We start from the raw sequence: 24,861 nt of genomic DNA, 5'->3' as shown, positions 1-24,861 counted from the left end.
GAGAGAAAAATTCCTTAGATGCTAGGAAATATTAGAATTTGAGGCATTATATCTTGTCAGGCTTGTTACTTGCTGAGTGCCTCTATCTAATTAGTGAAATACGGTGTCTGTGTTCAGGTTTTATAACTGTGAATTTTTATTCTATTGAAATTTCAGGAATCGGCATTGAGTTTGTTAATGTATTGCACAGACACAATTTACCCTGAAGTTTGGTAGGGATTCTTTGCTTTACTTCTGTCTTCTACAGGCATTTAGTTGCTTTTACTGTACTATTTCTTTTTAGGGTTGCTGTTCTTTGGAAGTTGTCTAACTAGCATTTTTCTATTAAAATGGGATTGGTAAGCCTAGCTACTAGTTCTGCCCCATCTGCTGCCTTTCTTGATCTTTTGTTTCCTGGTTATAGATCAGTACAGAAAAAGGTGCATAATTTTAAATACATGCAACTTATCTAAATTGTTGTGAAGTAGCCTGAAGACCTAAGAGCCAGTTTCTGAATGAGCAGCAGGCATGTACTGCTCTATATCTGTAGCCTTTAATAAGCATCTGTCATAAAGTTTAACAGAAACAGTTTACATGGCAGTAATGTTTTGGCTACTGAAAAATTGACATACTGGACTGGAGTGTCCCACACTGTGACCTACTCACCAGAAGACCCAGAGCAAACCTTCCACATTCCTTTCAGTTGTTAGTCAGCCTTACATACTTGGTAACCATCTCTGACTGTTGTCTTTTGACTTCCCCAACCTTTATTAGGCTAAATGAGTGATAAAATTACATGGGGTTCAGAGTGTTAGCTCCAAGCTGATACTGAAGGAAGATGAGAGGCATTATAAGGTGGAAAGGAAGCAAAAGCTCTTGCTCAAAACTTTCTCGTAATGGGAACATGAGGAATTTCAGTAGTTGATGAATTTTAAGCCACCTCTATGCTTACATAAGTCATTCAGACATTTCTTTACTGATGCATCCACATTCGTTCAAGAGGAATAAGTACAGGGAGAAATACTAACATTTTGTCCATCTCATTGCTTCTGGTGCATGTTTTTTGTTAATTTATTAAATAATAACAAGCAATGATTGGCATGTATTTTTTGAATCCCAGAAAAACAAACTGCAGTTTTCTACTTTGTATTTAAAAACAAACAATAAAACCCCAAACAAAAAACCATGAATGCAGTTTGAAGATTTCTTATGAGTTATATTCAGAATATATTATTTAGAATATTAATACAAAATTTTTCTTATTTCTACTTTATATTACAATATGTTATCAGCATATATAAAATCAGTGTGTATTTTTTTTTCCTTATATATTCCCGAGGATTTATAACTTCAGGTCAATGGCAGTATTTGCAATTTTCAGTATTTTAACTGCCAGTTTTAAGTGGCAAAAGAGGAGAAAGCTTTTTCTAGAATTAGAAGATTTTTAAATGATTAGAAATAATTCTCAAAGTGAAATATATTGTCTAAAACTTCTTCCTTAGTGTAACTTGAATTTACAGTTGTTGACAGTGGCGGATTAGTTAATCTACAAATGCTTCTTCTTTGTTTTCTGTTTACTTTCCAACTGTGCAAGATATATTGCCTTTTTACTACTTGTTGTCTCTTGATGGTATCTTTTAAAATTTCATTTTAAACTCCACAAGCTCATATATATCATTTTTTTACCTTCTTATCACTTTTGCTTTTCACTGTCTGGTTTGTCCTTCATTGGCTTGGCCTTCCAATACTGTACCTCGTGCTTTTGAAGGCTACAGAAACTTGAGGAAAGCAGTCAAGAAGAAAGAAGGTTGGAATATTTCCCAGGTTTTTAATTACCTGTCATTTCAATTAACTGGTTGTCATACATGAAAAGGAGTTGGGTAGATTCATAGGTACTTCAGGAGTAGTTAATTTCGGTTTTCAAAATTCTTTCTTGTGTTTTGACTTTCAACAAGTGTTCTAACTGGAAGAAACCTCTGTTGTGGAATTGAGGTTGACTCTGGGATTGCAGCATTGAGCAAGCTTTTGTGGGGAGGTGGTGCCTTTGGGAATTCCTGTAGAATTAAGTAGATTTTTTTTCTTGCACGGCCTGTATGGAATGAAAGGCAAGAGGAAGGTGCAGTAGCGCATACAGTATGAAATGTCTAGCAGGCAGTATATGACAATAATAATAATTTTGGCATGTGAGATCAAGAATGTCTTGGACCTTCACAGCTCAGTTGTCTGCTTCTTTTGTTTCTGAAAGCATGTGACTGAAGCCTCCATCATTCCTTTCGTTCAGTTTCAGCCAAACCAGTAGATAAAGTAGTAAATCATAGAAAGCAGTTAAATTGAGGACTCTAGAAAGAAAAATATACTGTGATTAAAAGTGAAAGTAAGGGAGTTTTTATTTTTCTGCTGTCTTCTTTGATCCAAAATTCATGCAGACAATGTGAATCCACAGATTAGTATTACACACATTAAGCAATACAGTTCTGCCTGGGAGAGCTTCTGGCTCTACTTCCTTTTGTCTCTCCCCTTTCTTAGGCAGAACACATTCTCTGCAGTGATGAGCTCTGTGCTATCTGCAGGTGGAAGGGAAACTGTGAATTTGCCTCAATCTGCATGAGGATTGCAGCTAAGATCCATCATTACTTAGTCTTAATAACCAACATAAAACATAACGTGTTCTTTGCTGAGGGAGATGAGAATCTATGGAAATGAGATGGTCTGGCTCAGTGTTCCCCATTTGGCATTTTTTGTGTACAAATCTGGTTAGGCTTTTTAATTCCAGCATCCCCAGCTTTCTGGGGTCCAAGCAAAAATTTTCTGCCTTGTGCAGCTCATCACTGTAATAAGTGGGGCTGAAGGAACCAGTTAGCACTGAACAGGTTAAAAAAGTATTATAACAAAAAAATCATATGTGCACAAAAGAACTGTGTTACTCAACTGGCACTTCTGAAATTTGAGCTGTTTTAAGGGTGGTTTTAAAAGTGTCACTTGACAAATTGTAGTGTCTCAAATGTACTGAATATTTCTTCTCACTGCACTGAGTATTGGATTTGTCCAAGAGTTAGATCTCAAGTCTGAGCTCCTTTTGGTGTCAGTGGAGGAAGATGTGCATTTCTAGTTACAGTGCCTGATCAGTGACAGCACGTGACTTGCCAAAATTTTATGCAACTGAAGTTAGTTGAGGTGGATTCCACACTATGCAATCCTAACCACATTTTTTCATTATTACCCCCTATGCATCTGACCTTATTCTGTCATGATTTCCCATCCACTGGAGATTTGGGTTGTGCACATGTATCTATAGAGTGACTGACATCTGGTCTGTGATAATTTGCAAAGTGACATTGGTTTTTTTGTTTTGTATTTGTATGTGATGTCTTATATGTGCACGTAAAAATGTTAAAACTTTCCATAATGGCTAATATACCAAACCTTTAAAACGAAACAACAAAAAAAACCCCCTACTGTAAACCCTTTTTGTTGCATCAATGCCTATTTTGAGCATTCCCTTGATGTCCAAGTAGATAACTCTGATCAAAAGAGTAGTTAGTTTTAGAATGATAAATTAGGATATTATTTAAGGTTTATACGTACATTTTCAGACTATTCTAAGCACGGTAGGCTCTGTTATAGCTTGAGAGGGTAGTAATACCCGTAATGTATGTTGTGCTTGCACACAGTGTTCTTTCTTTGTTTTCTAAAAGCTACTCTGGGTACACTGCAACTTCCATGCAAAATGAGTGCTGATGTAGTATATGGAGATGGGTATTACAATTGTCCCAGTTGTGCAGTATGCTGAACAATGTGCAAATCATTGCTATTACTTTGCAAGCCAAGATTAAGGGTAATTAGGCATTATTTTATTATCTGCAGAAGTTTGGAAGTTGTATTTTACCCATGCCCAACACCTGTATCTTTTTCTAACTACACTTTTGTTTTCATCTTTATTTGGAATTCAAACATTGGTTGGGGGATGGGAAGCACATGTCATTTCAGTTTGTGAATATGTTGTGTCTGCCTCTTCTACTAGTGTTAAAGAGGATAACACAGATAATGAGCAGGAGAAGAGAGATGAAAAAGGCACTTCGGAGAGAGAGAATAATGAGTTGGAGGCAGTAAGTATTTAGAAGTGTTTGGTTTATTTGTTTACAGTCTGTTTAAAGATTTACAAGATTATAGAAAGGAAATTTGGAATGGATCAGGTGAATAACTGCGGCTTCACAGTGATAGTCACAAGGGATTGGGAGATGGAAAAAGCTTGGGTGTGCTTCAACATCTTTGTATGTTTTTTAGGAGGAAATTCAGGAAGTAAGTGATCACGAGGATGAAGAAGAGGAAGATGATGAGGATGAAGATGACATGGAAGTTGTTGAAAGTTCAGATGAATCAGATACTGACTCTGATGAAAAAGGTGATGTCAGTGAAATATTCTGTAGAATTTTACAAATAATATCTGTCATACCTCAGGTTTTAGTAGGCAAGATAACCTGTTGTCAACCAACTGCCCATAATTCTCTGTGAATTTTATGTCCAGTGAATAATTTTTTTGGTTATGTGATAAAACACGTAATAGATAGCTGATGAAGTGTCCCTGTTACTGGCTTTAAAACTGACCGGAGGACATCAGGTGTTTGATAACATATTTCTTCCTTGGTTAAAATATCCAAAGTGTAAGGTTTAAGTACTGGATTATTTTTATGTCTCAGGACTAATCACCAAGGGGATAGCTCCTATCAGCTAATTTGGAAATGGTAGAATTTTATTTGAAAGGCTAAAAGTCCATCAGCCTTCCTCATTTTTGTGTAGCAAGAGTCAGAAACAGAATCATCAACAATTCTCTCATGTGAATCAGGGCAAATGGGCAAACCAATGTTGGTTTCTTCTTGTCACACAAACCATTATTGGGAACCTGAAAAAGAATGATCCTTAACTGCTATCTTTATTCTAGAGCACATAATCTTAAGACAAAAAGGGACCTAATTGGCTAAAGAAATTAATTCAACTTTTATGAATTTGTCATATTGGTTAGTCCTTTTTCCTTGCTTTTTTCTCATTCCCTTCACCATTTCACTTCCATGACTGAGATGGTTCCTGTCTTCTTAGAATCCTGTCTGTGTCTTTCTAAGATCTAGAGAAGGGAAAGTCTCCCTTTGGAGTCTGCCAGAAGTCAGTTTTTCCTTTTATAACCTGCTGGGTTTATGAATGACAGTTATTCACCAGCCCCCAGGTATGGCTGAAATCTTGCAACTTTTTGTATGGGGAAGGACAGGTTGCTGGTATTGTGATTTAAATTACAACATAAGGGCAACTGTGATCCAGTGTGAGATATCTTTCCTTACCTGTTTCTCAGTTCTAGGATTGAGAGTGTATAAGAAAGAGACTTTAACAAGAATTGGAAATAAGAGTTTCGCTTGCTGCATTGTAATTTGTGTAGAATTCTTCTATGCGCAATTTACATGGCAGCAAATGACTCTGAGATTGCAAGGAGTATCTATATTCATGTGATTCTTGCTGTTACCTTAACGGAAGTCTTTTTATTTCAGAAAATTACCAAGCTGACTTGGCAAATATCACCTGTGAAATAGCCATTAAGCAGAAACTGATAGATGAGCTAGAAAACAGCCAGCGAAGATTGCAGACACTGAAAAAACAGTATGAAGAGAAACTAATGATGCTACAACATAAAATTCGAGACACTCAGCTTGAAAGAGATCAGGTTCTTCAAAACCTTGGTAAGAAGCACAAAATAATTGATCTTGTGTAAGCTATTCAAGTTGAACTGTTTGCTACTTCCTTCGTTTTCTTTTTCAAATGTGATGAGAAATTGCATAAAATAGAAATAGGTTTATATCCATAATGCCAGTGTATCATTCTTTACTTATTCTAGTTTCTACCAGAATTAGAGAAAAAATTTTTAGAAATATACTGCTACTGACAGGTATTTGATTTGGTTGAATAGGTATTTTTAGTTTTCTAGGAGCTCTCATTTTAATGTCATCCTTGAGATAGTTCCTGAATGAAAGGTGTTTCCCTGCTTTCTACTCCCCACTCTCTTTTTATATGCATAAAAATAAAAACAAGGAAGAGTGATCTTTCAGAGATGTTCTACTGCCCAAACCTTTTGAATATATAATAGTATTGAGATGAAAAACCATCTGTGACTCAGGAGTCCTAAGACACAAAAAACCTGAACTTTGGTAGAGTACTGAGGAAAGTATTTTGTTTCTCTTTTTTAAAATATACTATATGTGCTTTATAGTTATATACTTTATAAGCTTTTGCTGTTCCCTTACTCCTTCAACTTTCCCTTTTGATCAGTGTCAGAAAAGGAATACTTGGCTTGATGGCATTTAGGACTGTAGTTATACCCTTGTACACATGTGTGAACAAGGATGTGTATTTGTGTCTTCAGGTGCTCAGATTTGTTGTCTAATGCAAAGAAATCAGAGGAAAGTGTTAATACTTGATCTCTTATCCCAGAATGCATACAAGGTGGAAAGCTCAATGCAATGCAGGAGAAAGGAACTAGAGACAAATTAGGTTTTTTTAAGGTATTGCTGATAATGCTAAAGCAGAGGAAGCAGTCATCTGCTGTGGCTGGCAAAGTGAAGATATCCTGAACAACAGCAGATTAAGAATTCCATTTTATTCTAGGTTCTGTAGAGACCTATTCAGAAGAAAAGGCAAAAAAAATCAAGTCAGAATATGAAAAGAAACTCCAAGCCATGAATAAAGAACTGCAGAGGCTTCAAACAGCACAAAAGGAACATGCACGATTGCTTAAAAATCAGTCTCAATATGAAAAGCAACTCAAGAAACTGCAGCAGGAGGTGACAGAGATGAAGAAAACAAAGGTATGTATTGGTAAATTGAAGTGTACAATGAGTGTTTACTGAAAATTGGGTTGAAATCTCCTGTGTACCCATCTCCCAGATAGCTGTTAGCTGCTCGAAAGTCTGAAAATAGAAAAGTTATGAGGACTAGGCTATTCTTGGAGGAGAGGGGTAGCTTTTAGGTTTAATGAACAGAAATTACGGTATCAAAAATGCAGAAGCTTGCACAGCTTATTAGCTGTTATTCAGCACTGAGTGAAAAAGGCACATTAGATGGAGGAGGTAAATTGCTAAAAGTATGTAATATACTGGAAAATGACAATTTGAAGAAGAAACTCTGTATGAGTGGGAGCAGGAAGCAGCACTTCAGTGTGAACAGCTTTTCTAAGTGATGACCTCTTTACAGGTTCGCTTGATGAAACAAATGAAAGAAGAGCAGGAAAAAGCAAGAATGACTGAATCTAGAAGAAATAGAGAGATTGCACAGCTTAAGAAGGAGCAACGCAAACGAGAGGTGATTTGACAGATAAAGAACTTTCGTTTCGAATAAGCATCTGTCATTATGATGTGCGTCTGTTTGCAGGCACACGCCCTGTGTACACACACTGAGGCAGGAATATACCTGTATATTTTCACCAACCAAAATGCTCAAAAGTTGCTCTGACTTCTATGATAACTCAGTTTCTAGCTTCAGGTGATAAGCCTTCTATTTTCTGTTGCGCTTATCGAATATGTATATCAATGTTATTTTATTAGTGAGTCTTCACAAAATTCTTCCTACCACCTTGCTTGTATGTAAGTATTCTTCTGATAGAGAACTGATACAGTGAAGCACTAACTTTCATTCTCACTAGAAAGAGCAAGAAGCAATTGTAACTTGACCGCTTCATGTCACAGCAATTTTGCAGATTTGCATTAGTGTGTAAATGTCTGTTTTTAATACAAGACAGTCCTTGTGGCAGATAATGGAAAAATATCATGTGCTGCTTGTATTTTTTCACAGCATCAACTCAAGCTTCTGGAAGCTCAGAAAAGAAATCAAGAAGTGATCTTACGTCGCAAAACTGAAGAGGTATTGTGGTAAAACAGCAATTAATCTTTGAAAACAGAATGATATTGTATTGCTGTAACTTAGAACACAGTTCTGGAAAGAGTTAATCATGCCTTTGCACTCTGTTTCAGGTCACGGCCCTTCGTCGGCAAGTAAGGCCTCTGTCTGATAAAGTGGCAGGGAAAGTAAGTCGAAAGCTGAGTCTGCCCGAGCATTCAATGCAGGAAGCAAGTTCCAGCTTAGCAGCCGAGCACGATGGCTCCAGAACAGCAGCACAGCAGAAGATGAGAATTCCTGTTGCTAGAGTTCAAGCATTATCTGTAACTGCAACAAATGGAACAGGGTAAGGATTCAAACTCTTTAGTACTCTCTTAGGAGAACTGAAAATTGCATGGATTTTCTGGCAGATAATGTTTAGATGATACATGTTGCAGCAGTTGTTATTTGTCAAACTGTTGTCATGTAGTGCTCATAAAATGGGCACTTTACCTTTATCAAAAGCAATGTTACTTTTCTGGGTTTAAGACAATGTAGAATAATATAAAATGGCATTAAAGGACAAGTCTCATAAAGTGGATTTTGAAATTTTGAGGTTTTTTAATCTACTCCTCAAGAAAAATGCCCTTGGTGGTCCAATGCCAGCAGCATTCTTAAGTACAAAAAAAACTTGTTGGAAAATGCAGTTTAATGTATTAGGTTTATTTGTGCTCTTCCACTATGGTTTAAAGCAGATCTCCTTTTTAAGTAGGGAATAACTCCTAGGTGGCATTTGAATTCAATAGTGTGTCATAAAAGATGCTGTGGTGTATGATACCTGTTTTTCAAGTGCAACATATTAAGGTGCAATACAGTTCAGGGCTGGATGGAGGTAGCTGTCTGGTGCAAAGAAAAACTGCAAGAAATTCTCTGTGAAATTTTAAAGTTGTCTGTGAAAAATACTCTGGCCTGATCATTTCCATATTCAAATTTATAACTGGACTACTTTAGACTTAGCTGTATGTTTCTCTTGAATTTATCACAGAAAGAAATATCAGCGGAAAGCAGTGACAAGCAGAGTTTACTCCTCAAAGGCAGCCAGGATGAAGTGGCAGTTACTTGAACGCAGAGTGACTGATATTATTATGCAGAGGATGACTATTTCCAATATGGAGGCAGATATGAACAGGTTACTTACGGTGGGTAATCTACTGTGCACTGTTGGCTGTACCACTATATTAACTAGAGAGCAGTGCAAGCATGTCTGCTGTAAATGAATTGTTGTGGTGGTGGCGTTGGCAAAGTGGTGTGGAATCCATTGCAGTCAGTGAAGACACTCTTGACTCCAGTAAGCATTTGAACCATGGGATTGCTGTGCCTAGTAAGAAATAAAAAGCACATTAATGTGATCATCTGCAAATACATTACTATATTCACCTGTGTAACTTCTTCCCATAGAATTCATGATATGTGATAAAGAAAACAAAACAAAAAGGCACTTAAATACCCTAAGGTCTTACTAATTCCTTTTTATGTTATATTATGGCTTTCGGAAAAATAGCAACGTGAAGAACTTACAAAAAGAAGAGAAAAACTCTCAAAGAAAAGGGAGAAACTCATCAAAGATGGTGGCAGTGAAGCAGATAGAAATGTCCAAAACATAAATGAAGAGATGGAATCAGTAACTGCGAATATAGACTACATTAATGACAGCATTTCTGACTGCCAAGCAAATATTATGCAAATGGAGGAAGCAAAAGTAAGTCAAGTATTAATGCAAAAATGGTAAAAGGGGGACAAGAAACACAACTGTGTTAGCCTTGAAAATGTTCTCACTTAAAAATTATTTTTGGTTTGTCTGTGTAATTACTGAACCAGGAAGTGAAAATTGATGAAAGCTTTCTTGTGAAGTTTGAAATAACTCTGTTTATACAATTGAATTTTCATACCTGAGTTCTAGTGTCAATAGTGTAATGCAAGTTAAGATTGCAAAGCATTTAAATGTCAAAAGCTGATGCTTTCTAGTCTGCTGGCATTAATATAATTCTTGGGACTTTTTCACAATCTGACTGTTTTTATCGTTGCACCCACAGGAAGAAGGAGAGACCTTGGATGTAACAGCAGTGATTAATGCTTGTACTTTGACAGAAGCTCGATATTTGCTTGATCACTTCCTCACGATGGGTATCAATAAGGTAATGTGTTAAGTGAAGTACCCGTGTGCCAGGACTGTGGAATGTGCCACGAGCAGAGTTGTGCCAACATAAAGACTGACCAATATGCATTAAATAAAGCAAAGCTGGTCAACACTACTGAGTCATGCTGGTTGTCAGTGTGAAGGCCCTTGAGATCTATCATCCCCTTCAACTTGTTGCCTGATTTTCAATCTGCAGTAGAGCCAACTTCACTGTACTCGTTATCATGTATTGTTCCTATAAGAGCACTAGCTTTTTGTAATCAAATAAATCACTTTCTGTGTTTTTAAACAAACATCTAAAGAATGCTCAGGATCTCTTTTTAAAAGACTGACTCAGCTGCTTTTGTAAAAATATGAAGCTTTAAAAACTTAAGTTATATATTGATGCATGGCATACTTTACTCAGACTCTTTTGAGTAGAGCAATAGGGACTTTTTCTGAAAGCCTTGGGGAGTAATATTTTCAAAATGAGTGTTTATAGCCCTGTGCACACATGTATCATATTCTCTTGCTGCTGCTTTTGTTTCTGTCTGGAGAACAGTACTCAGTGTCATTGAATCAAATGAAATATTTCAAGGGTATTGAAATGATCTTTGATCAGTCCCACTGACCAATTCTCTGTTCTTTTTTTGCATTCTTGATTCATCATTATGCAGGTAATCACAAAAGTTTGTGGAGAAAAAAGATAAAAAAACTGCTACAATCACATTGGCTTTGGGAAATTTCAGTCTTTTGATATTTTTTCAGCCCTTGGGTGGGTTTGAATGGATCTTGCAACAGAGTTAATATGAGAAAAGTGCCTCTGACTTACTCTGTTAACAATTTTTGCTTATTATGATGGAAGGATCCATGATATGAAGGTTTCCATCATCTTTTTGATAAGTATCATGTAGAAATACTGAAGATTTTTTTTTTTTTGCAGAATTGGTCATGCCTGCTGTCTATTGTTGTTTGTTGTAGTGGTTTGAACCTTGTTTTCCCCAGAGGCTAAGAGAAGTGGTAGACCCCAAGGGGTGGAAACCCCTGGAAGTTTTGTCTGGAAAACCCATCTCACATTCAGTTGAGATGTGGGAGGAGGAATAGAGCTAGGGAATTAGATTTTGGGACTATCTCAAACCATGACATTTGTTTTCATATGCAAAATGTGTCTATTGATATGCAGTTTTAGTTTAATCAGAATGTAATATGTAAGCTGATAGGGCTACACTTGTTTCTCAAGTGCTAGCACTCAGAGGCCTCTGTTGCCCTACAAATCTTTGAGAAGATGTGTTGTACCTTCATTTTTCTCTACTATTTCTTTTGGAATTTGAAATTTGGAGATCTATTTGGAAACCATTCTCTGTAAATTTCTTTAGCTGTGTTTTCTACAGCTGAAAAATTCCCACTAATCCATGGGTCTAGGGAAGTTCCCTTAGAATGGATTGTGTCATAAGTTAGGCCATGAGATCTTTCATCAGAAGCTGAGAGTTCACCGAGTGATTGTATAGGAAAGATTACAGTTCTGGGTCCCACCCCATCCCACCTCCAACTCCCCTCTCATTCTTTATCATAAAGTATCATGGTAATAATTTTTTTAAAGAAAGGACTTAATTGACAAAAGTGAAAATATGGATTTTTCAGATGCTTGCTACTCTTAAATAAATGCCAAGGCTCTGAATTGCCCTTGGGAGTCATATCCAACTAGATGCATATTTGCAAGGCAGTCTGAGGAATACAAGTTAACTGAATGGTTAACTTGTATGAGTCTCTTTAAAAGAAGAAAGAAAGAAAAAGACCTTTAGTTGATGCCTGATCTTTAGGATATTAAAAAAAGGCTGCAATATACACATTGTTTGTGTTTGCAGTTTTTAAAAAGTTTTGACAGTTCTCATTTTGTAAAAAAAGAGTTGTGACAAAACATTTGCCATCTTTCTTTCTTTCTTTCTCTCTCTCCTAGGGTCTCCAAGCAGCTCAAAAAGAAGCTCAGATCAAAGTTCTTGAGGGACGCCTTAAGCAGACAGAAATTACTAGTGCTACTCAAAACCAACTGCTGTTTCATATGCTAAAAGAAAAAGCTGAGTTAAATCCTGAACTTGATGCTTTTCTGGGTCATGCTTTGCAAGGTAGTTTTGTCATCTTGTTTTTTTGAATAGTCAGCTGCATGTCATGTTTGCCTTTCATGCATGCTGTACTGGGCGTTCTAGACTATTTCCTCTCTGAATAGATGCTGTATTATAACACGATATACTTCACAATTGATGAGCATGGATGACATTTTTAAGTATACCCTCTCAGCAATGAAATGTAGGAAATTAAGTTTTTTTTACTATTGAGATTTTTTAAAATTCAAATAATCTGCTTGTTATTTTTACAGAAGACAATGTATTTACAAAATGGAATTGTTTTAACATGTGAATGTGAAATTCTAAATATTCAATGCTATTCAATCATCATATGCTAGTGATTTTGAACATAGCATTTTATATCTGTTACGGCATCTATTCTACTTCTCATGAGATGATACTAAGAAAAGTTTAGAATACATTTGGGTACTTTTGTTTTATTTCTTTTTATAAATGGATATGTTTTGATTGGAATGTTACTTTTTTTTCCTTGTTGCTGTATTTACACAGACCTAGATAGCATACCATTAGGTAAGTATGTTTAGCTTTCTGTGTACTGTACAGCTGCATGAGTTACTAATGCATTCACATTCACTAACTGGTGCATCTTAGAATTTGTGAGTGTGTGTGAAGTTTGCATGAACTATTTTGTAAATGTACTCATTATCATGAGCTTACAGAGCATTTCTTCCTTTCTGAAACCGTCCCTAGCACTTGTGGTAGTAGCCCTCGTGGTAGTTAGATTTGCCACATAAGAAGTGAAGACAGTAAGCAGAACTGTATTTCAAATTTATAACTTGCTGCTTATGAACCTCAAGTATGTTCAGCCTACAAAAAGCTATTTCATGATATACTACTGCTGTAGTTGTGACAAATTCTGCTCATCTTTTTAGGTCAAAAAAAAGACAATTCTTAACGTGCAGGTCATTATTAACCTTTTGCAGATAGCTCATTCTGTAATGTAAATATTATACAGAATGCAGGATTATATCTCACTTTTTCAATTGGGATTAAGTTACTGACTTCACTGATTTTGAGATGTCTTTTGTTGTTGTTGCTTTAAAATTGTTCCCAAAAGAATTATGCTTATTTTTCTCCCCTCAACAAAATTGGCTGTGTTTGAAACTTGAAAAAAATATTCCTGGTATCAGTCTCAATTCCTTTTGTATTGTCTTATGTTGCTTTTAATCACATTATGCTGTCCTGTGCTAGTTTGCATAGGCATCTGAAACATTTCAAAAGCTCAAAACTACCTGAAAGTGTATAGCTTATCATCTAGAGATGGTAAGAACTTTGCTAGCTTCCTGTCAGGTGACACCAGAAGATCTGTGTCAGGGAATCTTGCTGCATGCAGCCAGTTATTTATTCAGGAACATCAGTGGTTTGTAATCTCATAGTGCATCTAGAATAGACCTTCAGTGTGTCTGCATGTTCACTCCTGTTGGAGCAATGTTTCTCCAGACAGCATTGTATTTTCTTTAGCTCTGGACAGTAGCTCTATTATCAAAGTTTGTGTAGAGTATATCTCATTAAAGAAACTTTTTAACACTTTGCAAGCATGAACTAAGACTTTTCAAATATCTAAACCGCTCAGGATTGTTCTAACACTATAGGAAGGAAACTTCACCATGGGTATATCTTGGCTGAATGTGCCATACTAACCTTGGTCCAAGTTGAAATTCCAACTGTCGATAGTTCTGTAGATCATTAGTGACCCAACCTTTTGAGCTGCAGGGAGTTCATGCCACTGCAGTGAGGCTTTGACGCTGGGATTTCCAGCTGATTAGCTGGCACTCTGTTGCAGGGGCTTCCTGTTAACCTGACACAGTTCACACAGGTAGAAGTGTGGGTGGCAGCAGATCCCGAGACCAATTTCACCAGGATGCCTGACTGACATCTCAGTGGTAGTATGCAGCCAGCCCCATCCTTAGAGAGGGGTTGCACTTCCAGGGGTTTTGTGAATCGCCCTTTTGATGCTTACTTTCAGATCTGATACCTTCAAAAGTTCTTAGCCATTTGAATACATTTGGCTTGAAAAAGTTGGAACATTCCTCAGTGTAGTTGTGCACTTTCACTCAAGTGTAAACTAAGAAAGGGTTTAGTCTGCAGGAAAGTACATCACAGACTCAGATTTTGACCTGAGTGGGTTTTCAGTGCACATCTACCTTGTTTGTGGTTGAACCAGCTGCCATTCGCTGTCCTATCGACTCTTGTGAAGAGTTAAAATGACCATGAAATTGACTTTTGAGTGTTGCTGAAGTGACTCCTTCCTGAAGAGTTGTGGGAGCTGCTTTTCCTTCCCACCTATGACATATGGACATTCATAGATGTGACTCATAACCATCTATGTGCAGATCTTAAGAAGGCTGGTCAAATGTCATTTCCTCTGGATGAACTGTGCTGATGTATGGCATTGTACTGGTAGTGTCCAGTTGCCACTGCATGAGGATGAAGACAAATCATCAGAAAAGTTCTCCACTGTTCTGCAATTACTGGTTTACCAGCAGTCATCCCTGCTGCTACTTGCAAGCAGTACTGCCTTTACTAACTTTATTGCTCCTTTCATCTCTTCTCACTCAGGACTTCTTGCAGAATCTTGCTCTTACCTTGTGTTGATTCTGTGGACTGGTTTCTACCTTGGGGCTTTGGCAGTCTTCCTGTGCTGAATTGCAGACAAACTGAAGAAACACATCAGGTCACATGAGTGTGAGCCTACAAATAAAATCCCATCTTTTGTGGTCATTCCACACTTTCTCCTTAGTTACCTGTAAAAAGAGATTGCAAGTTCTTTATGAGAAGGAGATGAAGTAACATCATTCTAACAAGAAACCTATATTTTTTTAAAGTGCCTTTATTTTATGGATGCTGCTTGTGTCTTCCTAGAAGGAGCAGTACTCTAGATCACCTCTTCTGCAGAAGACTAATAATAATAATAATAATAATGTGTATTGAAAGTGTTTAATCTGGGCTCAAATCCAGGATGGACAAAAAAAAAAAAAGAAAATCCAGAGTGCTATTCCTGTGACCCTGCTTTCTTTATAATATTGTTGTATTTCTGATAATTAAGGTTACATTACTAAGATTAATACAGCAGTTTAGTACCTCTGAAGTGCATTGTTGGTGTTGGGTCTAGATTGATATATGGTTTTGACTTTTTCAGAAAACATGTTTAGATGCAGCATACACAAACAGGCAGTATTTTCCTTCTCTTTTCTTCATTCCTTCTCAGAATTCAGCTGAAAAAAGTATCTTCCCTCCCTTTCTCCACAGCATGAACTTGCACTTAAAACATATACATGGACAAACATGTTTTAATATGGGTTACACATATATTGGTTCTATGCATTGTAAATGGTATCTGCTTTCTGGCAGAAATGAAGTAAAGAGACTTAAAGTGTCTCTAATAGTAAAGAGGAGATGTAATGGAAGGTTATTTAATCCTTCAAATTTCTGGAGTATGTTCAAAAATAAGGGACATACGTAACACACTTCTGCAAGCAATGTCCTTAAACTGTGCTTAAAATGTTAAGGGATTCGCTTTCCCAGCAGTCCGGAATTGATTGTACATGTGCCCTTGACTCATCGTCTCAGCCTAATGTTTTGCACTGTTTGCATGCAGACATGGTAATCATATGTTTGACAGCGTTAGTGTATGACATGCATGCTGGTTTTGTCTTTTGTGACAGGTGTGCATACCCATTTTTACTTCAGGAATATTTCTACTGAACAGCTTCCATTTACATTTAATCTCTTTTAAGGAAGCAGTTCTATAGTAGTAAGTGGTAACATCATCCTCTTTTGAAACATAAATGCTTATATACTAATAAAATGTTTGCTTCTTGTCAGCTCAAATGGTGGCACTCTGTATAAGCTCAGGCTGAGCCTCAGCTCATTAGCTAGTTAAAAATACAATTTTCTTTTTTATTATAACCAGGCTGATTCTGCCTTGCAGCAAGAAGATTTAAAAAAAAAAAAAGGAGAAACAGACATCCTTACTGTCCACTGATTTACCTCTCATCTCTTCCATGTTTTGTAGTTCGTTTTATTTGCTTTATATGCTTTCTTACAGATTTTCTTCTAGAATTTCTGTTTTTCTATCATCTCTGTTGTCTGCTACAATAGATAGAGGACCACATTTGGCACAGTGTGCCTAGATGTATGATTTATTGAGATTGTGTGAAAAAAATTAGTTTAGATGCCAGGAAAATTCAATGGGGACTGAATAGAAAATAGTCAAGATATTTTGAAAATCCCTGTCTCTTGTACTCCATTCATCTACATTCAACATAGTCTGAGACCTCCTGATGTAGATGGACACATTAACGTTATTATTTTGGAAATTTTCCAGAAAATTTGGAAGATAGTACTGATGAGGATGCCCCATTGCATAGTCCTGGGACAGAAGGAAGGTGAGCAAATCTTTGTTATCGGGTAACTGGATCTTATTCTAGAAAAATTACTGTAATTTCTTCTTTTGTAATGCATTGTGCATCTGTTAGAAAATACCTCTGACATTTTTTCATTATACTTTGCCCACAATTTCAGTAGAAAGAAAGAAGAATAAGAATACACATTCTGCAAAAATATGGCTCCTTTCTAAATGTGATGCAATTTTTTTCTTTTAGTTCATTATCTTCAGATCTTTTGAAGCTTTGTGGTGAAGTCAAACCCAAAAGCAAGGTAGGATGTACAATGATAATTCATCTAAATGACTTCTAAGTGATTCTATGATTCTATAATAATTCATAATTACCTTCTGGACAATGTTCCTTAATGTCTTTAGGGCAAAGCGAGAGCGAAGAGATGCAAAAGGTGAACTGATGTATTCTTCATTTGATTTGTGTGCAATATGATTTTGTGTGACACTCCTCTCTGAGAAGCAATGTTAAAAATAACTTTTTCAATATTTTTGGGCTAAATTTTTAGAATTTCAGAAAAAGATGTAGTCTTCCAGTTATGTGCACTCCAAACTGGTTGTAGTTTTGCAGATTAGTATTACTTAGGCCACAGTTCAATGTCAATGCCAGTGGGAACTGTGAACATGCTTATTGTTTGCAATTTGCTTGTTTATGAAACAAATAAAAGTTTGACCTCCAGGCTCTTAATTACAGTTGACATTAGAGGAATATCTCTAGGCTGTCTGCAGTTTAATATTAATGGTAGTGGGAACTGGAAATGTGCACTGATTGCAGTTTTGCTTCTGTGCTCACAGGAGCATAAACCAAGTTTGCAAAGTAAATAGAAGCTTAACCTCCACTTTTCTAACTGCAGTTGGAGGAAAATATCTATGGAGGAAAATATCTATGTTGGCTGTTGCATTATTGGTAGCATTCATTGGTGTGAAGCTATTTGGGCAGTTAAACTGAGTGAGTTTTGTCTGAAAATGTCACAAAATAAACATGTCATTTTTGTAATGGCTCTGTTCAGACTGGATCTTTGTCTTCCCCACTGGCCTTTCTTTCCCCGAGGACTAGATATTAATTTCATGGTATAATCACACCTAACATGTACAGTCAAATCAGTGTTTTATGCCATTGAATTTGACTTGCCTCCTCTGAAATCACTGCCCAAGAGTAGAGGTGAGCTTCTAAATTTAGTTTCCAAAGGCAGTTGCCAAGTGATTGAGGGGGATGCTAATTGCTAGCTAATGATAAGCTTAAACGTAGCACTCCTGACACATGTTTAAGTGGCAGTTTGGTTTTTATTTGTCTCCAGGCCCGCCGGAGGACCACTACCCAGATGGAATTGCTGTATGCAGCCAACAGTGATTTAGTCTCTGACAGTAGTGCTGCAGACTCTCCTTCGGCTGGCTCTCTTGCATCAGTTGCAGAAACCCAAGAAAGTGGGATGACTGCTGACACAAATGATACTTCTGCTAGGGACAGAGAGTTTATACCCCCACCATCTGGCTTACCTTCTAAGATAGGCAGCATGTAAGTTTGGCCATGCTGTACTAATTATCCTTTGCTTTTAAAAAATGCATGTTGCCAATTTCTTGTAATCTGTTATTTTAACTTTACAAGTGAGGTTGATATACTTGAAGCCTACTAAATAATACTGACTAAGCTGCTTCTTTTCTACCATCACCACTCTAGAAGGTATAAATACAGTGTTGTAAGTACTGTGGTTGTTACTGAAGATGTAAGTTTTTTGTTAAGTTGCTTTGTAAAATTACTGTAACCTTGTTCTACATAGAGGGAAAAACCCATCTAATACCTTGAATACTTTGCTGTATTAGTGCTATGGGAAATGCACATTCTAGAGAGGTAGTGATAATCTGCTTAAAACAGCAGAGAGATTAAAAAAAACCAAAACCCCACACCCCAAACCCCAACCCAAACACTTATATAACATAGTATTTCTATATGGTCCTAACTATTAGGAAAAACCTTTCTGTGAATTGTCTTGTATGGACTTCTTGTATGAAGAAGTCCATGCGGTGTATGCAAGTGAAAAGTTGAAAGAAACATGGTCGATATTATGAATCCTCAAAAATCCTTTCTGTTTGCAGGTTGCACTTACCTGCAGAACAGTCTTTCTAATTGCAAGTATCACTTGATTCATAATAGAACTAAAAATATTATTTTTGTCTTTTTACTTTGGGGCCAGCAGGTGTCTCTCACATGCACTCTTTTTTTCTCACTTGCTGTTCTTTTTATATCTACAAATATCACTGCTGATTATTAGCCATTCACTGCTAGAGACCTTTTCTTGGCTTTTTAAGGTACTAGCTCCTATATTACACAAACTCATATAGATTGAATGTGCTTGCCACATTCAGTGATATGGAAATCTGTGTCCCATAGCTATCTTCATGTTACAGGTTCTGAAATTAGGCATCTTTCAATATTCATCTGTCCTATTTGCATATTTTTACAGCAATCTCCATCTAATGTACACTTGCAATTTGTATTATTTTTACTATGTATTTCTGGCATGTGCTTGAGGTGGCAATCATGAACAGTAAAACACTGCTGACAGCAATTATTAACCCTTGCTGATGGCTTCAGTGCACTTTACAACTAGAATGTGCTTGGGAAGAATGCTCTTGAGGGTGAAGTTAGGTGGAAAAAACCCACTTGTTTCAGCAGTTAGTGTGAGATGCGTAAAGACTTTTGAAGCTTCAACATCTATAACGTCAAGTGTTATGACCTGGCATCCAAAACTCAGGTAATACGAACTTTTGCCTCACTCCATTTTCTAGAATGTATCCATGTATGAGAGTGAGCCAGCAATGAGGCAAAACAGGATTTTCCCAAAACTGTGTTCTGCAAGCATTTGCGAGTTAGATGCTGTCAATAAATCAATTCAATCAGCAGTAGGCCTCACCTTTTTTCATTTTTTATTGATCATGTTTTAGTATATAAGTGCTCCAAAATTCCCACAATCAGTCTGCAGTGACTTTGTCACTGCAATGTAGATGGTTTTTCAAAAATAGAAGTCTAGGCTGAACAGATCAAGTGACCTCAGCTGCTCTTCATGCAGCTTCTCCTCAAGGACCTTCACCATCTTCATTGCCCTCCTTTGGACACTTTCTAGTAGCTTAATATTTTTCTTATATTGAGGTCCCCAAAACTGCACACAATATTCAAGGTGAGGCTGCACCAGTGCAGAGCAGAGCACCTGTTCTTTACAACTATGCTTAGGAATTCCATTCCAGCAAGACAGCTGAATAATTTTTATTTTTATAATTTTTAATGATAATTGTTACAATTTTTTAGAAAATATTTCTATTTTACAAAATATTTATATTTTATAATAATTTTTATAATACCTGCCTATCCAGGCTTTCAAAAAGAATTCATAAAATGATCATGCTCTTTATACCCTCTTCTGAGGATGTTCCACTGTGGAGTCAAAGATGGAAGACTCAAGGGCAGGTAGTGAGCAAGTGAAAGCTGGTTGCATGTCAGAATATGCAGGATTCCAGTGTGAGGAAGAGGAGCTTGGGTTCCAGTTTCTGGTTTGGTTTATTTAATCTAGTAGCTGCACAGTGGACACATAGGCAACCCTGGCAGTAGACACTATAACCCATTTGTCATCCTTGTTGAAAGACCTAGGATCATCCTGATTCATAGGATTTGCCTTGTTACCTCAGGATTTTTGCATTCCCAAATGCATTCTGGTCCAGCATAAAGAGAGGAAGGGAGTGGGTCCTTTTCCACCTTTTTTTATGTTCTTTGCAGAGTATGCCTAGAGGTAAGGGAGCCCTACACAGAAATGGATACTCCAGCCATGAGAAGAGTTAAACCCACCTTCTCCCCTTTTTAGTAACTTAACTGCTAGACTTTTGTGCAAAACCAGACAGGTTATCACTTATCCTCCTTTTTCTGTCACTTGAAGACCCCTGGGAAGCTCTAGGGTTGGCATGCAGTTCTTGGCACTAGGTCCTACAGGTCCTTCACATTCCAGTTAGGGTTTGTGATCACTGGAGACAGTTTCATCTACTTAAGTAGCTGTTCTTTGTGGTGCTTTCCTTGTTAAATGATGTTATTCTGTATTTCAGTCCCCAGGTGGATTTTATATAGCACAGATTTCCTCTCAAGGGAAACTGATACAGCTTTTCTCATGCAGAGAAGTTGCAGCTGTACATATCCAGAACCCATAGAGCTCTGAGACAGGATGGTAGTAACTATGTCAGGCATGTGGCCTGCCAGCTGAACTTTATCTGCTTAATGAAGTTCTGTGAAACAAAAGCACTTCCAGAATCTGCTTTGTTTCTTTTAGTGAGTGTTTCTGGTCCTCATATTCATAGAAAAAACTCTAAACACACAAAACTAGGATAAACCAAGGCAAATACTGCTTTTGTGATTGTTCAGCTAGTGAGAAATAGGAGTTCAGAAGAATGGAAACCATTCAGATGTCTTTCTTTTTTTTTTGTTTTTTTGTCTTACTGTGGTGAAATGATGACATTTGAGCGTCAGCTTTAATATTGCCCTCCTGATATTTTTGTTAATTTTAATCGGGAAAGGTTGGGAGAAAGACCACAGAGACTGTGAACTGGAATTATTTCAGAGTAAGAACTAGAGAGTCAAAAGAGGGATGGAAAGCAAGGGAGAAGGAAAATGGGGGACAAAGAAAAGCAGCGTTATTATAGTCAGGTTGCCAATGGGAAGTACATTTTCTTCATAATTTTGAATCTTATATTGAAACACATGTTAATGGAAAGTTTCATTCATGTATAAGAATAAATCCGATTTCTCTGTTCTTCCTGTCTGTAAATGGTCTATTGTAGATGAAAATGTGGAATCTGAAATTTAGAATTTCCATGACCATAATTTGAGATGCATATTCCACTGTATTTCTTTTAGTCCTTCTCTTTTATTATTGAATTAGTAAATCTCCTTTGCATATTCAGTATCTGACTCTATATGTTGATCAACTGTGAAAGTTAATAAACTTGGTATATTTTTATATTGAAGTGTGAGAACAAGTTTATAATCCTTAAATTCAAGAAAGGCAATAATAGATTAAGCATGGTCAAAAATTTGAAATCTTACTGGGAGAATGACAGGTAATGTAAGAAAAGCAAGTTTTGTGAAAGGGCCTCAAAGTAAGATAACAATTGCTCTTGCTTTAGTTCCAGACAGGCATCTCTACCAGAGAAGAAAATACCTGAGCCTTCACCTTTAGCAAAGAGAAAAGCCTATGAGAAAACAATGGAAAAGCCAAAGACAAAAGAACAAAAACTGTAAGATTCTTTCAAATTTATTTACTCTGATGTATTTTAAACCTTGAATTTTCTTGAAAAATAATCTGTATTTTTCTATTTCTTTAAATCTAGGACAGGTTTTATTGTTGGCAGTGTTGGCACTCATTGCTCACCATGTGTGTGCTGTGGTTGTTTGTTTTATTCCCAGATTACTTTTCTGTACAAAATAACTCAGGAGCAAAGCCCTGAGAAAATGTCCTTTGGAGCATTTGCAAATGATTTATTGTTGTGGTTTTTTTTTTTTAATTGAAGTCATCAATTTCTCTAAGACTCTGAAGCTTTATAAGAATTTCTTCATTTTACATATTGTATGTTTTCTGCCTGGAGCTTTCACTTTTAGCACTTAAACTTTGAACATTGTGCCACCTTGCACTCTGCAGTCTTAAGCTTATTGCCTTCTCTGGGAAATATCTGTAGCTAGTATTATAATTTTATTTATTTGCTTGAGAAAAGAGCATCTAACGTTTGAGGCATGTTGCATTTAACTTCTCTAACCATTCATAACCTCTTAAAGAAGATGTTCTTTTTTTTTTGTAGCTCAGATTCTGGAGCCCCAGAGGCTAGTCTGTCACCTCCTACTTCCCCACCAAGCCGGCCCCGTAATGAAATGAATGTTTTTAGTCGTCTTACTGTTTCTCAGGGAAACACATCAGTTCAGCAGGATAAGTAAGTCACAAAGGGAAGCCTCAGCCCCCAACCAGGGAAATGCAAAGTGTGCTCAAGTTATCAGTGTAGTGTCTGGTAGAAATTTTGCCCTTCTGCAAGACAGGAGGAGATATTTCTCATGTTTTTGAGTAGTTTTCAAAGAAAATATTTTAAACTGCCATGGAATCACTGTAAAAATTCAAGAAAAGAAATTTCCTGCTGAACCTTGTTTCCTGTTTTCTAGGCCGTGTCTGGTATTTATAGTTTTAAACCCAAAATAGAAAAGAATGGTAGAATTCTTAGATGCATGTGTATTTGTGTGTGTTTACATTTGAAAGTAGGTTTTAGGTGATAATTTAGAAAATAGTGCTTTTGACAGTTATTCGGTTACTCCAGCGTTGCTTGGAGTGCTGTCCCTGTCCTAACAGCACCCTGGAGGATGGGATGTTGAAATGCCTAGAACACAGTTGTTTAGAGATTATGCAAATTATCAAACAGACTGACTTTAGGAGGTGATCTGCTGGAGTAGATGATATTCATATCTGGTTTAGAAGAAGTAGAACTCATTTTCCTCATATTAGGCATCTGTTAGGAGCCCTACTCCAAATGGCAGTGGACTTTACTTGACTAGAATCTTTATTGCAGGTTTCATGTTTCATTACTGGTACAAGTGTCATGCAGTGCTTATGAACTACAACTCAAATTTGAAAGAAACCTTTAGTTCTAACTGTAGCAAAATAAGAAATTGCTCTTGTCTGTTTACGCTGTTGGGTTTTTTTATAAAACTTGGGTTTTTTCAGTGGTCTATAGCCACCACATACCAAGCAGTGGCTTGCAAGACTTTCAGTAACTGTGCTTGTAATTTCTTTATCTTAACTATGTTGCCTTTATCTTATTGCTAACTTCCACCTAACCCTTTTTGTTTTCTCTGAACTGACCTTGAAGTTAAATTGAAACTGCTGAATCTGTTTGATTTGAGTTGAAAATGAAGGACGTTTTAGGACATACTGCAAATGTTCATATCTTGGGGAAGTGTTGTCTTGTATGTTTTCTTGGTTTTTTTATTCTTAAACGTTTTTAAAAATGAGAGGTGAAGGATTCTGAACTTAGGATTGTTTGCAAATTGCTGTTTTTATTTGAGTGGGCTATCATATTTAATATTTATATCTCTATGACTAACATTTTACACATTTCTTCTACACTTAACAGGCATTGATGTTCTGAATTTTTTTTCCTTTTGATAATTTCAACAAGCACTATCTTACAGAGGTTAAATTATGCGTCCATCTTCTCCTTTTACTTTTTTGCCTTTACTTCTATAAGAAAATATCGGGGAAATAGGAAATGGCTCAGCTGGTGTTACTCAGCTTCTGGAGCTGAAACAGTCTACCAGTGTACCTTACTGCTGAGAGTGATATTTTAAGATAATTATTCTGTCCCCCTACCCTGCTATATACCCTGAGCAATGCTGCATACTGTATGTGGATTTGCATTGCTTTTCTGAGTTGGCCATGCTGTTGTTTGTTCTTCTCATATGGAGGCGTTACTTTGCTGATACCTATATTCTTTCTCCTCACAATTCCACCACTGTTGATTGTAGGTCTGATGAAAGTGATTCCTCTCTGTCGGAGGTACACAGGTACTCTCTTTCTCTTTTCTGTTTTCTTGGCATCTCTCACTGAAGTTATTACAGTTCTTAAGAAATTTCATTTTGCTGCATGATTTTTCCTGTTACTTGTGCATTGTTTCTCTTTGCTTTTGCCAGGACATTAAGAATCTGAGATTTTGGTCAAGCATGTCTCCCTCTCTCCTTTTTAGGGTTTTGTTTGTTTTTTTTTTAATCACTGTTGAGCATGTCAGGTTTTTTAATTTTAAGAGAAGTATCATGTAAACGTTTCCTTAGACATATTCTTTCTCTCTGAGAAGCTGACATTTTCTTATGTTTTATCTGCTTCTCTCTTTCTTTTTGTTTTTCTTTTTCCATTGTGTGCTTTGATCACTAAAAATTAAATCCCAGTGCAAATAAAAACGAGTAGGCATTTTTTTATTATGCCTTTCTGACAGAATGCACAGTGGCTTAAGAGATAAAAGGAACATCCCCGCTCATGTTCTTGTGGCTTAGGTACTCAGTGAAAAATTAGTTTATCAAGAGGAGGGCAGTCAGAGGACTGCTAATAATGTGGCTTTGTCTGGTCATTGTAGCAGTTGTAGCTTTTTTTTGTCTTTAGATTTTAGAACACTGCACATAGGTAGATAAATAGCTCCAGGACACTTATTTTACATGGCTTGTCACAGAAGTGACTGAGTGAGAACAGCAATAGCAGTAACTCAGTTTAGATGATCCACTAGGGAATACTATAGAGAAAACCATGTTA

General features: G+C 36.7%; 1 protein-coding gene across 9 annotated transcripts in view; it reads left to right on the top strand.

Annotated features, from left to right (window-relative positions):
* The window catches only part of KIF21A (kinesin family member 21A), an 88,113-nt gene that overhangs the window by 50,801 nt on the left and 12,451 nt on the right, over nucleotides 1-24,861 (top strand). Inside the window, exons 12-30 of one of the 9 annotated variants that reach the window (XM_027731978.2) lie at nucleotides 1,748-1,786; nucleotides 4,001-4,085; nucleotides 4,264-4,381; nucleotides 5,514-5,702; nucleotides 6,625-6,824; nucleotides 7,210-7,317; nucleotides 7,807-7,875; nucleotides 7,986-8,197; nucleotides 8,876-9,029; nucleotides 9,392-9,589; nucleotides 9,924-10,025; nucleotides 11,964-12,129; nucleotides 12,640-12,660; nucleotides 16,478-16,538; nucleotides 16,755-16,809; nucleotides 17,845-18,062; nucleotides 21,710-21,820; nucleotides 22,379-22,507; nucleotides 24,087-24,125. In XM_027731978.2, coding sequence (XP_027587779.1) covers nucleotides 1,748-1,786; nucleotides 4,001-4,085; nucleotides 4,264-4,381; nucleotides 5,514-5,702; nucleotides 6,625-6,824; nucleotides 7,210-7,317; nucleotides 7,807-7,875; nucleotides 7,986-8,197; nucleotides 8,876-9,029; nucleotides 9,392-9,589; nucleotides 9,924-10,025; nucleotides 11,964-12,129; nucleotides 12,640-12,660; nucleotides 16,478-16,538; nucleotides 16,755-16,809; nucleotides 17,845-18,062; nucleotides 21,710-21,820; nucleotides 22,379-22,507; nucleotides 24,087-24,125 — 2,274 coding nt within the window. The remainder of the gene's footprint in view (nucleotides 1-1,747; nucleotides 1,787-4,000; nucleotides 4,086-4,263; nucleotides 4,382-5,513; nucleotides 5,703-6,624; nucleotides 6,825-7,209; nucleotides 7,318-7,806; nucleotides 7,876-7,985; nucleotides 8,198-8,875; nucleotides 9,030-9,391; nucleotides 9,590-9,923; nucleotides 10,026-11,963; nucleotides 12,130-12,639; nucleotides 12,661-16,477; nucleotides 16,539-16,754; nucleotides 16,810-17,844; nucleotides 18,063-21,709; nucleotides 21,821-22,378; nucleotides 22,508-24,086; nucleotides 24,126-24,861) is intronic. The other 8 variants (XM_039379416.1, XM_039379415.1, XM_039379417.1 and 5 more) reach the window with 8 other exon arrangements.

Source organism: Pipra filicauda, unplaced genomic scaffold (assembly GCF_003945595.2).
Source record: "Pipra filicauda isolate LSUMZ 115617 unplaced genomic scaffold, ASM394559v2 scaffold167_size3244652_pilon, whole genome shotgun sequence".
Lineage (NCBI taxonomy): Eukaryota > Metazoa > Chordata > Aves > Passeriformes > Pipridae > Pipra > Pipra filicauda.
The sequence above is the reverse complement of the archived record's forward strand: the minus strand, read 5'-3'. Positions and strand labels throughout refer to the sequence as shown.